Below are 21,263 nucleotides of genomic sequence, written 5' to 3'. Positions count from 1 at the left end.
AAGTTTCACAAAGGGAGGGGAAGAGGAAGTGCAACAAAGCTTTGATCAGAGAGGGTCTTTAAAGGTCAGTTTCAGCGCTGAAAAACATCAGAAGTTAGATTCATTGGAGCATGAATTGGACTCTAAAACCGCACTGAAAGTTAGGACACAAGATGAGAAATAACAGGATATAAACAGAGGAGTAAATTAAGCCATATAAACAGGAATTAAACACAGTGTACTCAAACATTACAAGGGTCAAAAGCACACGCTTTCTGGTTTCTGCAAGGACTCTGTTTACTAAAAACAAAAAACATGCTGATCATCTCAGACATATATCGCTATCTGCCAAAACATCAAGTGAATTATGAGCGTTTTGTACTCCAACAGAGCTGACCACTTATCTCACTGGACACTGACCTCGCTGAGTCATAAAATAAGGTCAGTCTGATTGCGGTTCTGTCCTGATCCGGACCCTTTTTTTCAGCACAAATCTTTGGAGAGTGCATTTGTTATGGTTAAGACAGCATCGCACAAATATTTAAAGCTACAGCTCTTTGGCAAAAGCGAGGAACCCGAGGGGAATAGTAAAAGCATTCTCGTTGCTCAAGCAGGATCCCACCCTGACTTTGAAAGTCTTGAGTTTTGTTATATAATGAGAGAATCTGGCGCCCTAACATGGTCAGATTTCACTTTAAGGGTTTCTGTAAGAAAGGAGAAAATGGCACATGTTTGGTGGTAGTGGGTCGTCCATCTGGCTGCTCCACAGGGGAACATGTTCAATATAAATATCTGACCGCATCTTTCAAGAAGGAAATGTCAGCTGAGTATTAAGATTTTGATGAGGATCATCTGGGATTTCTGCTGCTTTGCAGTGAAACCAGCAGAGATCAGGATGGATTCCAAACCTGAGCACAATGTGTCCGGGTCAAGTGAGGAAATAGGGAATTAAAATGTTGTGCTTGTGTACAGCAGAGGAGAGGACCAGCTTTTATGTTCTGACAGAGTATTTTTGTCCTGGGGTGTTGAATATTGACACCGAAGGATAACCACTTAATCCTCATTTGGGTCATGAATCATTAAAATGTCACATTCAGAAGGCACATTAATTTAAGTGAGCCTGCATGAGCTTTCCCGAGTTCTGACATAATTAACACCTCAGCAAGCAAACCATGTTAATTTCTGCATCACAAATCCTATTTTTGCACTTCAATAATCACAAACCATGCTGCATGTTAAGTTGTGTCTGTCTTCCATGAAGTAATGACTCAATAACCACTAAAACTGCAGCTGAAGCCAAGTTTTCCTAACCCTCTTGCTCTTGTAATAAGTGTTGTGTCTTGATCTGAAGCACCAACAGCTAAAATATTGATAACAATGTCGTTTCCATGAGCCTGGGGGAAACTCAGTGGCCACTGTGCAGAAAGAGAGAGAGAGAGAGAGAGAGAGAGAGAGAGAGAGAGAGAGAGAGAGAGAGAGAGAGAGAGAGAGAGAGAGAGAGAGAGACAAGGTCTTATTCAGTCGCCTCCAGGAGCATCGTCTCGTATCTGGCAGATCTGGAGGCATGCCAGCACCCGCCCTGTGAAATCAGCATCGCAGCGCGCGGAGTTGACAAGTGCGCCTCCCCCTCTCCAAACGTTGTTTGACATACCCATCGTTACAGGCTTCGCCTCTGGCAGTTTCTTTTTTTAAAAGGCAAGCTCAAAGCCGCAGATTATACATTTTGGTTAAATAACCTACAGAGGGAGAGGCAGGGGGAACCAGGCGCGCTCTTCTTTCACATTTGGAGACAGGGAGGTTGCGCGTAAACGGCACCGGGCATCACTGAAGGAAAAAGACACGCACTCGTGGATATCTTCTGTTCTTTTATTATTCATTTCAAGGTTGCAGAGCTGCGAGAAAGGAAGCAGAGAGGACTGTGAGAATTGGATGCGTTGAAATCTTGGACTCCAGCGCGCAGAGCACCTGTGGATGCAAACACCCCCCTGATATTTGGACTGACACCCTTTGCAAAAAAGAAAGGATTCCTCACAATACACAGCTGATATTCGTCGCAGTTTTTAGTCCTACAATCTTCAGTTTAGAGTCAAAAAAGGCGCACCATGCTGCTGAGTATCCCCCTCCTGGTGGTCCCCCTCCTGAGCATCACCGGCTGCAGCTCGTCCTACGTGCCGTGCCAGCCGTGCGACCAGAAGGCCCTGTCCATGTGTCCGCCGGTGCCGGTGGCCTGTCAGCTGGTCAAGGAGCCCGGCTGCGGCTGCTGCCTGACGTGCGCGCTCGAAGAGGGCCAGGCGTGCGGCGTGTACACCGGGCCGTGCACGCGCGGACTCCGCTGCCTGCCCAAGAACGGCGAGGAGAAGCCGCTGCACGCGCTGCTGCACGGCCGCGGGGTGTGCAGGAACGAGAAGTTGTATAAACTGCTGCATCCGTCAAAAGGTAAGGCCTGCGGAGAGATGACTGATTGAGACCACAGAGGCTGAGAGGAGGCTTAAACAGGTCACTGGATTCAACCAGACTCCCATTAAGTGAATTAATAGAGTCATAGATTGATGACAGCTTCATTATACATTCTTAATTATTACTTTACATCATATTTATCTGATTCAACTCCTTAGAGGTGCTTTGCATTCAAATTGAAGCTATGAGCATGCAGTTCTGTCCCATGGTTTTATTTCTAACACTGCTCTGTTTGTGTTTTTAATGGATTTAGTTTGCAGACATGATGTTTCCAGACTTGGTGCAAAGAAAGAACCCAGAAAGAAGTCTTACTTTTATGAAACTTAGAATATTAAAGCTCCTAAATGACTAAATTAACCAACTTTGGTTGTAGAATCACCCAAATGCACAAAAAACAAGCTCCATGTCTTATTAGAGATAATGCACCTTGACTTTGGGTTCAGTTCCTCCATTTGTACTCCCATGTAGGACTTTGTGGTCAAATTACATCTCTGAACTTCATGTATAAGTCAGCTCTGTTATGTTTCTAATGCATTGCATTGCAGATATTATGTCACATGCAAACAGCAGGACTATGATACAACTCCTGTGTAAATATGAGACTGAACTGCCCACCTGTGCAGGTGAAAATTAACCAAAAGATTCAGGACTGACTTCAAAAGATCAGCCCCCCTGTCATAAAACATCACACCAATTTGTATGCTTTTATTTTGTAGTGTGTGGTCATGGAGGTAAAGTGAGTTCAGGCTCCTTCCTTGCTTGATGTGGGTCATCCTCCCTGACACCTGTCATTAACCGAGGCACACGACTCAAAGGCCTCCGCTGAGCCTTGACCCCTTGAACTCTGTCAACAATTGGTGCCGGGTGCCAATCAACCTGTCATCTCATTTTTTAAAAAAAAGCTCTTGTGGGGGGCTGCCAGCCATAAATCAGTAGGTTTCGTGTGAGTGGCCCCGTCGCCTCAGGGGCCCCAGTCAGACATGAAACAAGGGAGAAGATTACAGGTGGTGCTAAAGGAGAGGCTGCTCACTGGCTCCTCTGAATGACAGTCACTGTGTCTACTTTGTGGAGAGAGAATTGTGGGAAATGTTGGCTCTCTTTTTAGCTCTCTACTCTTCTTCTACAGTTTCTTTTTTTCTCCTTCTTTTGTCACCTCTCTTCATCCACCACCTGTGCCTTTTTTTCCCACACCTTTTTGTCTCTCTATTCTCTCCCACCTCTTCTCCTCTTTCCCTGCCTGGCTGCCGTCCCTCTTCATCTTTAACACCCTATTCTTCTTCTTCTTCTTTCTCCCCTCCCCTCTCCATACCCGGTTTCACCCTCTCCATTCTGTCTCCGGCTGCTTCACTTTCCAGCAGATTGAGAGTTTTAGTGGAGAAGGAAAGCTACACTGGAAACATAAATAATCCCTCTGGCTGTGTTAAAACCTCAGTGGGCTGAGGGAAAGAACCACAGTTTTTCTTGCAAAGGGCAAAGGATACAAAAGAGGGGAGCTTTGAGAGTCACATTCAAATAAGCATCATCAATAAGAAGCCATCGGTCTGACACTCAGCCCATTCCTCTGTTTTATTTTTAGTCTCTGCATTTAACTTGTTCTGTATCCAAAAAAAATCCTCTATTCACATCCCCTTCCCTTTTTCCTCCCTCTCTTTCCCACAGTATCCCCCCTCCCTCCCTCCCTCCCTCCCCCCTCTCTTTCTCAGTCCCACCCTGCTCTTTCTCTCTTCATCTCTTCCTCTCCCTCCTCCTCCTCCTCCTCTCACTCCGTCTCGGCTGTGCAGTGATTCAGCAGAACGCAGGCTGAGCGTGGGTTACTGATCCCCCCACTCACTCCCCCATCTGTCTGCCTGTCAGCCAGCTTCTCCATTAACTCCACGGCTCCCGCTGGGCGCTCCCTCAATGCATAAATTAAGCAAAGCCCATATGCACACCGAGAGAAATGACAGTTTATACACACATGGGAAGATATATGCATGAATCCATACTGTACATTTCTTAAAATGTGGGAGGAGGAGCTCAAAATGTTATTCTAAGAAATATTCACATGTAAACTTGCTGTGCAAAGCTGATTTACCTCTATGAATGTGTCCTTTTCAGCATTAAGCATCTTTCAAATACTAGAATTCTGACATTAATGCACACGTGAGAGGACATATATTTGTATGCATGCATTACATTTCTTAAAATGCCGCAGGAGTTGCTTAAAATGTCTTTCCAGGTGTGGTTCTGCATTACAGGGCTGATGCACCACAGTGAATATGTCCATGTTTATGCACTTATACATGCTGTGCATTTCTTTGAGTGTGCAAGAAGTTACTAAAAGTAAGGTAGCACTCATTTGCAGTGTGATTTTGCATTGCTAGGCCAATGCAGTGTTCAATATTTAAACACGAGCTTATGCACCACCATCAATGTGTCTCTTTTAACATTTAGCACCTGAAGCATGAACCAAAAACAGCACAGGCTGGCCTTGAAGCTGAAAATGGAGAACCTTGTTGCATTCTTATCGCCTGTGCTCAACAGGAAAATCAAACTATAGTTACTCCTTTGCAAAACTCTCAGGACGAAGTATTTAACACTGATGTTGAAAGATAAACAGTGGAATGAAAGTTCTTTGCAAGAGCATGAACAGGGAAGGAAAGGGAAGCAGCTCTCTGTCTTCAAATCCTGCAGGGATCTGGTTCTCCTGGAGTGCAATGTTTTATTCAAACACAAAGCAAAAAGGAGCAGAAGAAGAAGGGAAGAAAATGAAAGACGTGATCAGTCAGCACAGGTCAGATTAGACAAGCTGCAGGATTAGCAAGTGAGGACTTGATTGGACTTATGCTGATCTTCTCCAGCTTTCTCTGCAGAGAGAGAGACAGAGAAAAAAAAACGGTGTCAGCAGGAAACTGGAGGATGGGGGGAATCTCTTTGGCTTTTTCCAAGAACCTGTCATTATGTGGACAGATGACATCATCATACTCATCATCGACACTAAACTGGTTGGGGTGGAGGGGCTTAGGCGTCATTTGCAACGTGGCGGTGACCTTGTTTCACCGCCCCGGCTAGCTTAGTAGCTTAGCGATCACGTCAGTGCAGAAATGGAGGGGCTTTATGTGCAGAATCCGCCCGAAATGAAGCGGAAACAAGTGCGTGACACAGCAGTGGAAATGGGCCAGCTGTGGCTTAGGACGTGTACAAGCTAATGCATGTTTAAAGCTATAAATGAGGAGAAATATCACTTTTAAAGTGCTTTTGGGAAGGGAAGCCACCGCCGCTTGTTCTGGCCGTTGTGGTGGCATGAATAGAGGGTGGGACTAGGGAGAGAGGGGGCAACTTGTGAGACTCCCTGAGATTTAGCTGCAGAAGCTGTACTCTTGATGAAAGATGCATGTACATGAGGGCTCCTGCGACCCAAAACGGGCTGTGGCTGTTTCTGTCGGCTTGCCACATGACAAGTGTAATAGTATGTTTTCATGGGCCTGGGTGCCAGGGTGAGACTAAATATCTCATTTAGGTCAGCAGCTATAAAAGTTTTAAAACCCCTGGTCTACATATACCCCAAACTGGCAGGCTGACTTGCCATAAATGTAGGCTGTGTTGTCCCGTATGTCAACACTTCCAATCTGAAGCTGGCTGCTTGCCACTGACTGTGTCAAATAAGCATTTAGCTTGCTGCAATGAAATCATCATGTCGTGTTGTGACGTTGCCAAAATTGACGCTCCTGTCTTGGATTTAGTGCCTCTGATTCAGACCCTCCTTCAAACAGGCTCTTGAAAGCAGCAGAAAAATGCTTTGAAGCCCTCTCTGACGGGGATAATATTACCTCTCCGGACATTAGATTGTTTGTAATAATTGGAGTCATTGGTAATTTAATCCGGCATGTCTGTAATTTGTAAAGTTCCGCTGCAAATTACCGTCCTGACTGTGGGGAAGACTTCTGATAATAGTAATCCTTCTGTGAATCAAGCTCCAGCTCTTTCTTACTCATGCTTTTTCTTGTCCTTATAGTTAGAACTCACTAACACCCCATTTCACATGTGTCATAGCTTTTATAACACATGGACATGGCCTCTGTCACGTCACCCGCTGGATTTGGATCTATTGCTGTACTCGTGCATGAATCCAACAGGAGGTGACTCCACTGGTTGCAAGAAGAAGTTACATTACATGACACCAATTTACAGTTACTTTAAGAACAAAGTAGTGTGTGCTTCAGGGTGTGGCTGCCTGTGATCAACTAGTCACTACTGTGACAGCTTGTCAACCACATTAGACAGACTATTTCATACACTCCCTGTCATCTAAATGTGGTCGCTTATGGCGCCAGAACACCAAAGATGGCGACAGGGAAAAGACCTAACTGACAGTGGGTGACATCTTGATGGCTTCATTGAGCCTGGGTCTATGCTTGCTGAGTTTCTTGGTAGGAACTCACCAAGCAATTCAGCACAATACCAGAGTTGAGTTTTCAATCATTCAAATCCAAGGGTACCTTTTATAAATCTCAAACTTTCTCCCTCTATCAGATGGAGAGTCCCACGATGGTGCAGTGCTACCTGTCCCAGAGTCCATGCTGCCCCAAACCAAGGTGCCACTATACGGCAGAGACCACATCAGCAGTCGAAAAGCCCAGGCCATGAAGCAAGCCAAGGACCGCAAGAAGCAGCTGGCCAGACTGGGACAAAGCAGCAACCTGGACTTCACACCGCTCAGCCTGGATAAACTGGAGCCAGAGTTCGTAAGTGGAGTAGGAATTACAAAGATGCAGCTTAGCCTGGAGGGGAGTTTGTGATTCACTGATCAAGATTTAGAGCAATTTTCTGAACCATAATTGTTCAGATATTGGCAAGAAAACAATGTTTGGTTTGCTGTATATCATAAAAACTCTTAGATACTGCATCCTACTGCTGCAGGCTTCATAAAGAAGAAACCAGTTCTAACAAATCTGCCAAGAAGCCTCGAGGGCCACTTTCACACGTGACAACATGGTGTGAACAGACTTAATTGCCAAATTACCTCGTAATTCTTGACTTCATGTCATGTTAAACCACAGTTTCTACTCTGGGGCACAGAAATAAACTGACTCACGCAAAAACTCACATTTGGTTGTGTGTGTGTGTGTGTGTGTGTGTGTGTGTGTGTGTGTGTGTGTGTGTGTAGGGACCCTGCAGGAGAAGACTGGATAATCTCATTCAGAGCATGAAGGACACTTCTAGGGTTCTGGCTCTCTCTCTTTACATCCCCAACTGTGACAAGAAGGGCTTCTTCAAGCGCAAACAGGTATGGATACACCTCTTCTCAGCTCAAAGGTTTGCTTTATATCTGCAGGATTTAAACTTTTGAAGCACTTTTTAAACGCCTCCTCTTCACCCTTTTTCCTTGCAGTGTAAGCCATCCCGCGGTCGGAGAAGGGGGATCTGCTGGTGCGTGGACCGCTTTGGCGTGAAGATCCCCGGCATCAACTACGCCGGAGGAGACCTGCAGTGCAAAGAGCTGGAGAGCAGCAGCAACAGCAATGAATGATAAAGTGAAGCGGTCGTACTCTGAGCCCTGTTCTTCTCTAAACCCTGCCAATCAAGCTAGCACGCTAAATGACTGCCAAATCAGGAAACAAGTGGCACAAATAGTTATAAATATTTGGTCAGGTGTGATGGACTACGTTGTTTTTCTTGTCTTGTTGAAAGGGAGTTGAAACGAAGTTCTTGGGTTAAAATCTGCACGTGTAGATCTTAACTCCAGCTCCCGACTGACTATGTTTGAGGTCAGCTAACACCCTGCCTCTTTATATCCATAGATAGAATAGAGGATTATATATATATTTGTATGATACGATGATATATTGTGTACTTGGAGTGTGTTGCTAAATTCTATCAAGAAATCGTAGGACAAGACATATTTTAAATGTGGCTAAAAATCAATATTTTGTCTTTTTTGAGTCGGTTCTTGTCGAAATTAGTGATGTAAAACTTTATGTTAGTGTTGAGGATGATATTCTGATGTAAAATATATTTTGTATGTTGTTATCACATGGGGGAGGACAGGAGCCTTTTGGCGGCAGGAAAGCTATCGCTGTTTGTTAGCCGTTTATTCTCTAACCGGAGATGTTTAACCCACAAAACTAACTCTCTTGCAGAGAGAGAACAAGAAGAGTGACACCACTTTTTGTGTCAGTCTGGTTAAGATTGAAGCTATGACTCTGTCCAAATGTCACAAAATCTACCAACAAGTACCTCTACAGCTCACTTATCATGTCATGTGCTTTTTTCTGTTGCAACAAGGAGATAACTGAAAACAACAAGAGTTTGATTCATCATTGCGGTTTCATTTCCTGGAGGTTGCACAAGCCTAGCAAGAGATCAAACCTGCACTTACAATCATAAAAATCAGGACAGAATTCAACTTTAAGTTTGTGGAAATTAAATAAGACATCAACAAGTCATTTAAGGCTTGTTTAAATGCATTTTGCAGACGGATGATGCTTTATATTTTCAGTAAAAGCAACACTTAGCAGTAACTGTAGCTAACTATCCTGCGTCCACTGTTAAACTTGGTTGTATTTGAAGTAACTAGAATAAAACCCAATTCATAAACAAACTATTGTACAGTAAGAGGTTGATACTTAAAAGCCTTCTTCAAGTCCAGATAATCGCGTCCACTGTTTGTAAATGTATGTACAGAGTGTGTGTGTGTGCATGCTCCTGAGTGTGTTTGTATGTTTGTATACCGTACTGCACGTGCCATGCCCTTATATCGTTCTCAATTACAAGAAATCTCTGGTGTAGACTCTCTCAAGCTAAGTCTATCCAAGCTACTGTCTGACAAATGTGGTGCTGTGCATTTCCCTCCACACACAAATCGTATGCAAACGCCCCGCGTTGGTTCTTTTTCCACGTGCAGGGTCTCCACAGGCAAATCTGGGACTCACTCTCATGGTTTTATCAGGTCTCTTATCCTGCACAGAGCAAGGTCGCTGAGTTTGTATGTAAATTCAAGTGCCTTCTGGCCCACGCCACTTTGAATTGGATTTGCATGTGGACTCAATGTGTTGTTGAAAGAGGGACACTTCAGCACAGAAGTTTTTAGATGGTTGCTGTCAAAGAAAACAAAGATCCTCAAGTCAATCTCCTCTTTTCTGTTGTTTTAATCTCCCAACTCATGACTTTTAAAATCTCAGACATTCCTCCTGCACTGACGGGTGGGGGAGGGGAGGGGGGGGGGGGGGCGGGGGGCTCACAAACACTTGCTGTTAATAGTAGCACAACACAGTGACACTTTGAACTTCTCAGAAATCTCAGCTCAAGCAAAGATCAATGTGAACATTATAGTGAAATATTTATCAGGCGTGTAATTGATGTACCCGGTTTTTTTTGTAATGACAAATCACTATTTAAATAAAGTTCATGTACTCACAAAAATGCAAACCTGCACTTTTGTCTTACATGTGTGGACTCTGCAAAGATGTCAATCTGTCGAGTCAGTGGTTGTGTGTTGTTTTTTTCTTTTGGTGGATGCTATCTCTGCAGCTTTGGAGGTGTCACTCCAGGTTTTCCATGCAGGTTGTTCCACCTGCTGTCAAAAACTGCTAGCTGGGACATAATCCATCAGGGTGTGGTAAAGGTGGCTGCAAGCTTTAAGGGCGAGCAATCCACGTCCTGCATGAGTTTAATCCATTCATGGTCCCCAGAGGATGTTTCCTAGTCTTACTTTCTGATGCCCCCTGGAGGATGAAATCAGTACTTAAACTGAAAGCACATGCTCATTATCCTCCACCTGTAGCTGCACCATGAGGTTGAAATTTACAAAAGACTGAAATGTGATGAGAGCTTTTGGATAGATGAACAAACATCAGCCATGAACATTAGCTTTAACCTGTCAAGCAAATTTGTTTTGGTCACATGCATGGCTGTAAACTTCTACAGATACTTTTGCATTAAATCCAAGGAGTCACAACTGGAAAAGGATGACGTTTAGCAACATTAAGTCTTTGTTTTGCACCAGATTCAAAGCAAGTCAGTTAAAAACAAACACGCAGGCACGTTGAGTTTGTCACCATTTTAATAGCATTATCTGTTAATGTTGAGTAACAGTAGTCTGCGAGCTAGGACACAAAAAAACTCCTAAAAACATCAAATATGTTAAAGGCTCTTCCTTTTTTAACACATACAGTACAAAACACTGATAACAGAGCAAATCTGAGCAGAGTCACAATTAGTAAAGCAAAGTCACCGACACTTCAGCTGACATCTACGAGTCTTATCTTTCCTCCTCCTAAGAATAATCTGCAGTTACGTCCTACGCAGCAAGCTGGATTCTACCATGTTATCCTCTCTGGTGGCGAAGATTTCACATGTCACTGTCATCATGTAAACTAGAGACGCATACACACTGAAAGATAATATATAGCTTACTCAGATGTTTTGTTCCCAAGGACTTTACAGTTTTTTTTTTCATTTGGTTTTTAAACGCCACACTATATCTGGGCCATGTCAGGGAGCTCCAGCTCCTGGTCTCTGAGGTACTGGCTGCAGTTGGGGTCGCCCCTCACAGTGGGAGCTGCTGGGATGGGTCGGCCTGTGTGAGGGTTGACACACCAGCACTCGCCTCTCTGACCGTGGAGAGACATCTTGCACTGAAACACAGAATAAGGTTGATTTCTGCATCTTTTTAGGACATTTGGGATCCTTAACATGCATGGATGAGTTTGTTTGACAAGTTGTATCGATTCAATATCTGGATCATATCTGACATTTGTCAAGTTTAAGCATGCATGAGTATTTTTGGTGCAGAAGCATCCACAGAAGCTTCTATTGTAAGTGTCCAAGTGCACATGTTTCGCTTTCTTTATAACATATGAATAAATATCTTGAAAGTTAGGGAGTTTCTGCAAAATTAAATGTCAAATAATTGCTTGTATCTTCATAAAAGTGCAAGTAGAATGACTAAATGCTTCAGGTGACAAAGCCTCCTCTGCCTTCCATCGCCTGCAGTCACCTGTTTGAGGTTATACTGCCCCCTCTTGTCGCAGTTGGGGATGTGCAGGGCGTACAGGTCTTCCAGTGGACCCCTGTTATCTCTGAAGGGCATCTTGGATATCCTCTCCAGGATCTGGTCCAGCTCCTGCTGACACTGAGTCTTGAAAAAAGCAGAGCAAAAAACAACAACACTTGTCATGTTCACAAGACCGTGCAGCTTGATTTGGGTGTGTTAGTGTCCTCGGGTTTCTGGGTTGAGTTCTGTAGCCTGCAGCAAAAAATGTTCAGGACAAATGATCCTGTTTATTGCGACATGTGCATGGATTTAAGAATTGATGTGTTCTATCTATGCACACAGAAGAGATTAGATATCTTAAACATGCATTAGCAACAAAATGTGTTTGCAAAGCAATCAGCGCATTGCTCACTTGCTGCATAAAAATCTCATAAAAGAAGGCACTCACACTCACACACTATAAAGCTAAGGGGATTTTCTGTAATGAGCAAATGATTCATGTTTTCTTGCCAGTAATGAATAACACCTCCTGCCAGTGACCTCAGGTTTACCTCACGATTCAAAAGGAGCCAAATGTCTTGTTGAGACGGTTATACGTTTCTGGTGGAGCAATAACCTTTTAAATGTTTTTAATGGCGGATGGAAAATACCATGATGCCGGTTAGAAATGCCCCGGGAGTCCAGAGTCAGGGATACAGAGAGGATCAGGTGTATCCAAGGTCAGTTAAAGTTTGATTTCTGATTGGAAAGCAGTGGAGAAAAGCCTTTTCTTTGAGCTGAGCCTCATTAAAAGTATTCCTGCATTCAGCTTCATGTGTTACTGCACTTTCCTCTGCAGAATCCAAACAGGAACAGATGCTTGTTATGTTGCTAAGAGAGTGTATTCCTCCTCTTCCACTTCTTTCCCCCTCCTACGCCTCACCTGTATGGGCCGTGCCGGTTTCACCTCCTCCACCTTGTTGGTCTTCATCTTGGTCTTCATCTCCTGCCTGTGCTGACGTACGGCGCTCTCCTTGGGCCCGAGCCACGTGCTCTCTTTGGTGGGCTTCCGGATGGCCGGGATCTCGCTCACACCCTGGTCGGGAAGCGGCTCCACGGCCTCCCCTGTGGATGTGAAGACAAGGAATGACATTCAGATCCAACTTCTTAGTGTTATTGTCACCAAAGTCTTCAAATTGCAGTGACAGATTAAGAGGTGAGACTGTGCGCTCTGTTTCTTTAAGAGGACAGCATGGCTTCCTTCAGCTGGATTCACCACCATTGTCATACAATTCAACAGGATTGAAGCAAGGTAATGGCTCCCTTTCATTCTGGCCTGCACTGCAAATGAATCACATGCATGCTTTGCTTTCATTGCTGACTACATTTTCCTCTTTCCCTTGTTTATTTGACTCTCCATAAATATTCTGTAACTATCTTCTGCTTGTGACAATTTTCCCCCCAACCGTCACAGCTCAAATTTTCTCCAGGAATAGACTTGTTAAGTGGTAGGGGGGTAAGCTCTGATTTGCCAAAACCTCTGTTAAAGTGCTCTGAAATGCATCGGCACAATCAATGAGTCACTACAAGCTCTCCTTTTTTTTTTTTTTCGCAGAGTGAGGCAACCACATGCAGCTCTGTTAACAAGCTCTCTGGCTGAGAAGAAGTTGGCCGCTGCTGAACTTTAGTCACACTCGGGTTTCCATGGTTGCTTTTTTCCTTTCTAGTGTGATTTTAATTTCATGAGCAGATGTTAAATGAGTCTTTCTGAAACTTGTATTTGGGAGATAGAGGGATGAATCCAGTCTGAACTGTATCAGGTTTTACTGAGTATCAGTGAGCTCACTACCTGGACTCATATCGCCTCTGATCGCAGTGAAACAGAGAGCAGGAATAGATCAGGGGAAGAATAAAAAGTGTGCAATACTCTGCCTAAACTCTAGTCGGCGGTGTGATTTGTATGCTAGTCATCCCGCTACGTTCTGTGCTTGTTTGTATACAGTAAACCACAAATCAGAGCATACTATCTCTGAGTTGGAGCTGATAAATGTGGAGCAGCAGGTTAACAAACTGCAATTACTGCAAAGAAGGAAAGACATCCAAGGAAATGGAATATGCAGCATCAAGCGGACTAATCACAGGGCTTGGGATCTGCATTTTTAAGAAGGTGCACGACAACCTCTCTTCTCTCATCACTTTAAGATGCTTTTCTTGTCTTTGGATTTGCAGTTACAGGAATAACACTTAAAGAAAACAAGCATAGCATATTTAGCCAAGTAACAAAGTGACCCACTTCTCTTAACCTCGAAGAAGTGGATTGAATAAGCTGATGTAACACTGCTTCTTGTAAAGCAGACTTCCTGTGGCCATGCAGTGATTCCTCCAGGCGTTTTTAATCCACTTTGACCGTCTCCTCTCTCCTTGGAGTCTTGTTAAACATCAACCCTAAAAAAAAAAAACCCCTCTCTCTTCAAACAGATGGAGCAAACAATGTGAGAGGCCATCAGGTCCAACCCAACATGTTGTTTCTGACAACAGAGCATGCTTAGGGAGTGGAAAAGGAGCGTCACTTCAAAAACCAGCAGATTGAGAAGGCTGCACAGAGCAGAAAGAAGCTGAGTTTTTTACAGGAATGCATTTATTTCTCTTTACAGAACTTCACTTGACACCAAAGGAAAGAAGGGAAATAAGCACAGACAGTAGAGAAGGTCAAGAAAGCGGATAGTTCGAAGTTATGCCATGGCTTAGCTGTAAGTTGCAGACTTGTGGAAAAGGCGTCTGAGGGACAGAGAAAGAAAGCAAGCGGGGATACTCTGCAAGAGGTAAATTTGACATCCGGTTGTAGAATATGATTACAAAAGGCCTAAGAGAGAACGGGAGAAAGGAAATTCCAAACGAAGCAATAACAAGGTGCTGGCGCCTTTTGCCATCAGATAGATCTGGTGTTGTTGGACTCGAGTTCCCCCTATGACGCTCCACTGTGCTCGCTCTGGCTGCTCTTTGAAGACTGAGTTTCTTTGCAAAAAGAAGGGGCAAAAGTCAACTGAAATCAGGTGTGTGTTCAAACTCAGGAGTATCAGCAGCTGGGGAGCTTTTTGTTTTGCTGTCTTACATAATCTCCACAGTATCCAAAGCACAAAACCATCACTCCCCTCTTTTGTGGGGAAACCTGAAACCCTCACTGTCTGGGTTCATATAGACACACATGCACATACACTGTATAAGCAGCAATCTTCCTATTGAATGTACATGTACACACACAAACTCAGAGGGTCAGGACCCCACTTTCAGGGGGCACTAGGCCTCTGCAGTCCAAGCCGTTCCACAGCGGTGGGCTCGGGATCAGCAGTATAAACAGAGCAGCAGGCCTACTGTCCAGTCTACTGCTTGAGTTAATCCTCACACAATGGTCCAGAGAGGCTTCCTTTCTATATCTGATCCATGTCGAATTCCCAGATGGCACGTAGGCCAGAAGTGTCATGTCTGATTGGCAAGATTCAGGGTCAACTGAGCAAATGGCAAAGCTTGGCCCGGTCGCGGAGAACGGAGGGGTCGGGAGAGGAAAGATACAAGCTGGACGGAGAACAATCCTGCTTCCAAGGATACAGAAAGATCCTCGTTTGAGTGGTTGTGATGTCTTTCTTACGTCTTGCCATGCAGGGTGTAAGGAGTGATACTGATTGGTGAAGTTACTGGGCATCACTGGGATCAGAAACTAGCTTCTCCTCATGGAGAATAATGAAATATTAATGCTTCTTTTTTGGTTAATATCTGCAGAAAGTGCTACCCAGCTTCTTCCTGATTCCATAGACTTCCATGAACAAACCTGAGCTGAGCCTGGACCCACAAAGACGTCAACAAGACAGAGCCTTTGGGTACGTAAGAACAACATTTCCACGAATCTGAACTTTCCTTTTAAAGTCTTATGTGTGGAAATCTGAGACAAAGTTCACCTCCGTCACTTTGGAGCTCAGAGGTGTGAAATAGGTCATGCTGGTGAAAAGGTCTGCAAAGAGACACTTCATCCTTTATGAAGAGAGGCTGTTCCTAGAAACACAACCTCAGCAAAGTGCAGATAAGGTTACCTTCCAGGGTTTCTGGCCCACAACCGTGATCTAAAAGCTGGTGTTGGACAGGCTCTGGCACGCCCTCACTACCAGCTAGGACATGAACTTGGGAGATCTGGAACATTGATCTTGAAGGGCATCCTGTGTCACCCGTCTCTTGGGTTGTTTTACTACAGGGATGTATGGCTGGTCACTGGGTGAAAACCTTATGCTTCTTAAATGTCAACATCAGTGTTTCCAAGGTGATCAGGTTTTTAAAAGGTCAAGGGACTCTAGGAGGGGACACAGTACAGAGGGCTGTTTGAGAACAACATCACAGATTAAGATTTACAATATTTGGTACAGCCATTCGTGCTGCCCGGAGGATGGTCCCTAAGAAATTTGTGGAAACTCTTAACCTCCATCTGCATCTCCATCACCTTCATTTTTTGGCGTCCGTGATCCTTAAACCCCCGATCATGCACCGTTGGAAGTGTAAACATGGGTGTCGCTAAGTAATATCCTAAATCAGTTCAGAGACACCCCACATCCCATTCCCCGTAGTATTTCAGACGGTGTTTGGATTGCCGTAAATCACCGTTGACCATAAAACGGAGCGGCGGGAAGTTCCTCTGGCTCTCAACAGGCACGGGGAGATTCTTGGCACGGGTACACGTGAAGTCGACGCCTGGGGGGGAGATGGTACAAATGCCCCTGTTTTTGGAGACTCTGGTTGGGGGGATTATCTTGGAGCTATTTTAGTCCCTGCGAGCTCTGTCTGGATGCCCCCACAGGTACACAGGAATGCCCCCTTGTTAGCTAACCATGTTATGTGAGCGGCCAGATGGCACAGGAGTTTTCCACTTTCCTTTGTCAGGCCGTTTTTTCCCTCCATAACAACTTTTATAACGATAAGAAATCCCCAACATCCAAAACAGACTCTGGACACTCGAGCAAAACTGACTCAGAGAATATATTTTAAGGTTTTATAATAAATGAGCATCTTATGAGAACTTGGCGCCTTTGGAGCCAACTTTTGGCTGCGTTGGGTTGAATTAATCAGCTCATTACTTCCTTCTCGAGGTCGTGTTTGGTGAGAACCAAGTTAGAACAACTAAACATCCATCCAGTCTGGTTCAGAGAACATTTATTTGGGTCCAGGTTTCTGTGGGAACAGAATATCAGGTGATCCTGTGTATAAACAGAGATGATAGAGGAGAAGTTTCAGCTCTTGGTTTGAGGAGTCAGCTTAAAATTTAAGAAACATGGGATGTTTTTGTAGTGAAGCCTGGAATTGAAATAGAAATACACACTGTGAGATTGTATCTGGATTTTATTTATAAAAATGACCTATTTTAAATATTAGTGTCACTGGGTTCACGGCTTAAAGGGAATGTCTCGTTTTGTCCTCCAACCTTCACCACATCACACAGAAGTGGATTCTCTTTAAGACTTAGGATCTTTGAACTCAGTTTTAAGGCTCTTTAAGATATCTGTCATAACATTTAGTCAACCATTCTCCCTATTATATGCATGTTTCTTCAGGTTGCACGAGTAAAATGAAGCCTGTCTCCTTAATTTCAGAGTTTCCTGCAGTAACACATGCTGACAATCACTCACCCATCACACAAACACGGATCACAGATGCTCCAAAGAGAGGGATGTTTGGTGGTGGGAAATCTGAGCACACAGGAACTGGTTTTGGTCTTATTCAACTTAACCAGAATGCATTTTCATATTTTGATGTTTCCAATTCAGATGTTCATCTGAAACTGAGGGAACCACATCTCTGTGTGGTCGCATGCATAATAGGAAGCCGCGTCGAGGCACCGCAGAAACATCAGAGACTTGATGGTGAATTCAGTGTCATACAGTCTGCAGCTTCAGATAAAGTAAGATATCAGCAGCAATGCACACTTAGAGTCTCTGCAGATCTTTTAATATTGATTGATAGTGAAGTTATAGTCGAATTAACTTGCACAAATCAAATCTGAATCCTTCCAAGGAGACAAAAGTTTCACCTGAGCTTAACAGGACATTGCTTCAATTCTAAAACGCTCTCTCAACTCTAGGGGAGTGCATTTTTGGAGACTTTTAAAGCCATATCTAATTACTAATATGCTGTAATTAGGTGCTTAGATAATTTAAAACAGTGAACAAAAACACGCCTGCGGTCTGGACCACAGAACAAAATAAGCATGCACAGTGCCAGTACACTTAATCCAATCAAAGTTTCATTAAAAGCAAACAAAGAGCTAAATTAGTTCATTGTTCCTCTTTGAAAATAATCACTGCAGCTTTTATCTGACGGCACGTTGAAGGCATTTAAACTAGAAATCAGCTGCAGTACTAGATTCAAAATGCAATCTTTCAGGTGTGCTCTTCTAACACGGTGCTTTAGGGTCAAAGGCACACTGGTTCTGACCTTTGACCTCTCTTGTGTTCGTTGTTTTTACTGCTGATCCAGGAGTTTTGGGAGTTTGTACTCCAGCTGTCGTTGGATAGAAGCTTTGGATCATTTCTACTGATGCAAATAAACGGTTAAAATATTCACTGCATGAAGTTAAAGTCAGCTAGTTAAAGAGAAGTTAAATGAGTGTGGTTTTTTAGATTACCTACTTAAATAATCTGAAACAGACTTTGAGCTTCAGACTCTTAGAATGAAAGGAAAATGGCTGCCGTGAATGCAGCGTGAGGCTATATTGTTGTTATTTATTTACCTTGAATGCAACCTCTTTAATATGTTGTTAACATCATACTGTAACACTTTCAAGTCCAGAGACCAGGTTCAATATGTTTGCAACAGTGTTAAGGCTTGAAAACGCAGCTGCAGTGTTTCATCCCTGGATTCTCTGCCGGGGTCTTCGCTTATCTTGCTCCTCATTCAACTAAATACGACCACTTTGCATCATGATTATCCTTCCTCCACCTTTGAACAGAAACTCTCAGGGGGTAAATTAGATGAAAGTGAGATGTGAGTATCTGGACAGAACACAAGCCAGATAGTCAAGATGTCTAAAACTGGGCCAAACACTGACCACCTGTTGCAGCAGCTGCATGTGCACTACATTAATGAAATCAAATGAAATGTGAATACAAGTTTTGAACCCTAAAGAGAGTCTGCGGCATTTTGCAGCCTTTTTTTTCTGCTGCAGAGAAAAACACTTTCCTCTCTTCTGACCTCCAGAAAACACTTTGTACACTTCACTTAGGCCACTCAGTCTTTGTCAGAAATCACTCTTCCATCTGAAACTGCAAACCTTTTATCCAAACCCTCCTTTTAGAGCCAATTTCTGAGCTTTAACTGCGTTGTTAGACACTTCTGACTTCATCTCAGAGCTTTCAACCTGCGAGACGAATCACACAACGAGGCCAAAAAACCTGAGGGGAGAGAAAAATCATTGACATCTAACAAATTGCCTCCTCGCAAGCAAGTCTTTACACGATGCATCCAGGGTTTTGTCTTGTTGTGCTCTTACGTAACTCTTGAACTCATGGCTAGGTTATTGCAGCCAAAGTTTGCACAAAAGTGGAATTTAATCAGCCGATTATTAAACGTGTCGTGAGGCCTTTTTAAAGCTTTTGTCAGTTAGTGTGTGTGTTAGAGTCCTGACAGAGAAAAGGGTTACTCGGGTGGTTTTTCTACGTCCCAGAGCCAAGATAAACACGTGTCAGTCTGGAGGTAAACTCTGACAAAGCCTGGATTTCGTAAATGAGGATAAAATCACACCCCGGCGGGCTCCATTGGACACTCATTGCTTGTTTGCAGCCAATTAATGAGGCTGTTGGCTTTTCTTCTTCTCTGTGACCTTTTCTTGTTCAAACACACACCACCAAGCTTCATTGTGATCCTCCTGCATGTACGTACAGCTCAATGCAGAGAACCCTGTCAATGTAGTTACAGTCAAAAGCAGTTAGCAACATGCAGTCAAAGCTTAAAGTCCACTTCTCCAATCAATGCAGCATTCCTCCTGCTGTAGTTTTCTCTCTCTCTTTCACTCCCCTGTGGAAATGTCAACATCAATACTACCATGTTTACTGCATCCCATTCCACAGAGAGTAGAACTTCTGTGATGTTTTTGCAGGTCACTTCCTTGTTGTTGTTACAAACTTTTAAAGGCAGATATTGGGGAAAGACTGCAGGGGCCAGCTGTTGGGTGCATAGCTGAGGTGGGCTGAGTAAGTTCTCCTCTTTTGTGTCTCTCTGCTCATGCACACCAGGATGATTCACAAGACTTTGAACAGGTCTATGCAACACAGACTTTAACAGGAGTGTGTGATAATGGCATGCAACAAGCAAAAAAGCAGATCAATACTGCAGGAAAGTGAATAGATTGCACACAGTGATATCAAATGGGGAAAAACATGCTGGTGGTGCACATATCTAGATAACTGAGTTTTTAGTGATGACTACAGGGGGTCAAAATGCATGATTGTGAAATGAATTGTGCAAAAAGGATGTATGCACACAAGAAAGGTAAACAATGTATCTATCTGTGCTCACAGATCTTCCCCATGAAGCAACAGTCCCTGTTTGACACAGATTTTGGCTCAGCCTTCATGACTCTGCAATATTTCTCCACTATTCCCCATGCTGCTGTCTAGACAGACTCATTAAAAATTGATAGAGGACAACCAGATTCCCAGTAATAAACCAACTAACCGCTGGTTTGCTCGCGCTGCTCCTGGCTGAGGGTGCTGGTCTCGGTGTCCACTTTGCGCCGGCACTGGCCCTGGCCCTGCACCAGTTGCTCCAGGGGAAGCTCCGAGTCGGGCGTGGGGTAGCACCGCAGACCCGTGGAGCACCTCGGGGTGTACACGCCGCACATCTCGCCCTCTTGCCGGGCGCACACGGGGCAGCACCCGCAGCCAGGTTCGCGCACGATTTCCGCGCAAGCCTCGGTGAGCTTCGGGCACAGCGCCTGACGCTCCGCGGTGCAGCCCGGGCAGCGGAACACCATCTCGGCCAGGGAGGCACCGGCGAGGGACACGGAGAGGATCAGCAAGTTGCAGCCCGCGTACGAGAGCATTGTTAGAGGCGTGAGGGTTCTGGGCATTATCATGGGGTGATAGAAGGCAATCCCAAGTGGGGGAGAAGGGGAAGAAATGTGCATGCGAACAGGTGAAGCCGGGGGCTGGGAGGGCTGCTGGGTCCTACAAATTCCCAGGTTTGCTCTTGGGGCCACATGTTGGTGTTAATGTGAAATTGAAGGGACTGGGTTTTGTTCAAATGAGACTTTTAATGGAGAAATAATAAGTTTGCTTTGTGCTTCTTTCCTCCTCTTATCTTTATTTTGAATTGCATGAACCAAAGTGAGAATATTGCTCTTAAAAGTATAGGATGGAAGCCTGTTTGCTCCTCCAGCTTTATAAACTGTTATTACCTTTTCACTTTCTGTAATTAGACCAAAGCACTTGTAAAAAATGCATTTAATGTAAAAATGAAAAGTCTTAATTTGGACCTTCTTCTTCTGATTTTGTCAAGACTACATCACAGGTGTGCAGGTGCAATATGCATCCTTCAAAAGAGGCACAGGTTACCTTTTTATAACAAAAACATCTTCCTGTATCTTTTGCACAAACTTATTCTCTTTATTGTACAACACATCTCAAAACTAATCCTGAATCTTGAGCATCTCCTCAGAATAAGCCTGTAAATTAAATCCCCCAGCCTGGACAGCTTTAATTTACATATTGCATGTTTCCTTTCAATCAGCACAGCCCACCCCAGACTCCCAGAATGCATCAATAAACAAACAAACAAACAAAAGGACTATGTGCAGAGCGTTCCTAACATGGAAAGACCTCCCCTGCTGTGGCAGACATGT

The 21,263-nt window shown here is 44.1% G+C and overlaps 3 protein-coding genes across 4 annotated transcripts in view; 2 read left to right on the top strand and 1 right to left on the bottom strand.

Annotated features, from left to right (window-relative positions):
* The first annotated feature begins 1,539 nt into the window (after positions 1–1,539).
* On the top strand, positions 1,540–9,887 carry igfbp5a (insulin-like growth factor binding protein 5a). The gene is made up of 4 exons (XM_034677331.1): positions 1,540–2,415; positions 6,949–7,160; positions 7,583–7,702; positions 7,808–9,887. Exons 1-4 carry the CDS (start codon positions 2,082–2,084, stop codon positions 7,943–7,945), a joined length of 804 nt encoding a protein of 267 aa, XP_034533222.1. The 5' UTR covers positions 1,540–2,081; the 3' UTR covers positions 7,946–9,887.
* A 572-nt stretch (positions 9,888–10,459) lies between these two features.
* igfbp2a (insulin-like growth factor binding protein 2a) lies at positions 10,460–20,635 on the bottom strand. The gene is made up of 4 exons (XM_034677722.1): positions 20,099–20,635; positions 12,333–12,514; positions 11,414–11,554; positions 10,460–11,051 (listed from the first exon to the last, which is right to left on the bottom strand). The coding sequence occupies exons 1-4, from the start codon at positions 20,547–20,549 to the stop codon at positions 10,893–10,895; spliced, it is 933 nt and encodes a 310-aa protein (XP_034533613.1). The 5' UTR covers positions 20,550–20,635; the 3' UTR covers positions 10,460–10,892.
* The window catches only part of stk11ip (serine/threonine kinase 11 interacting protein), a 29,073-nt gene continuing 20,406 nt past the window's right edge, over positions 12,597–21,263 (top strand). For both annotated transcript variants that reach the window (XM_034677720.1, XM_034677718.1), the window contains exons 1-2: positions 12,597–12,701; positions 15,167–15,264. In XM_034677720.1, the coding sequence (XP_034533611.1) occupies positions 15,206–15,264 (59 nt within the window). In that variant the 5' untranslated portion in view covers positions 12,597–12,701; positions 15,167–15,205. The remainder of the gene's footprint in view (positions 12,702–15,166; positions 15,265–21,263) is intronic.

This window comes from Notolabrus celidotus, chromosome 24 (genome assembly GCF_009762535.1).
Source record: "Notolabrus celidotus isolate fNotCel1 chromosome 24, fNotCel1.pri, whole genome shotgun sequence".
Lineage (NCBI taxonomy): Eukaryota > Metazoa > Chordata > Actinopteri > Labriformes > Labridae > Notolabrus > Notolabrus celidotus.
Note: the sequence above shows the minus strand (reverse complement) of the source record. Positions and strands in the feature narration are given on the sequence as shown.

Excerpts from the sequence above, each read along its gene's own strand:
- igfbp5a (XM_034677331.1), top strand. The coding sequence starts at position 2,082 with ATGCTGCTGAGTATCCCCCTCCTGGTGGTCCCCCTCCTGAGCATCACC. Across the intron at positions 2,416-6,948 it reads ACTGCTGCATCCGTCAAAAG|ATGGAGAGTCCCACGATGGT; the intron begins GTAAGGCCTGCG and ends TCCCTCTATCAG. Across the intron at positions 7,703-7,807 it reads GCTTCTTCAAGCGCAAACAG|TGTAAGCCATCCCGCGGTCG; the intron begins GTATGGATACAC and ends TTTTCCTTGCAG.
- igfbp2a (XM_034677722.1), bottom strand. The coding sequence starts at position 20,549 with ATGCACATTTCTTCCCCTTCTCCCCCACTTGGGATTGCCTTCTATCAC. Across the intron at positions 12,515-20,098 it reads GCAGCGCGAGCAAACCAGCG|GGGAGGCCGTGGAGCCGCTT; the intron begins GTTAGTTGGTTT and ends TCACATCCACAG. Across the intron at positions 11,555-12,332 it reads AACCGGCACGGCCCATACAG|ACTCAGTGTCAGCAGGAGCT; the intron begins GTGAGGCGTAGG and ends GCTTTTTTCAAG.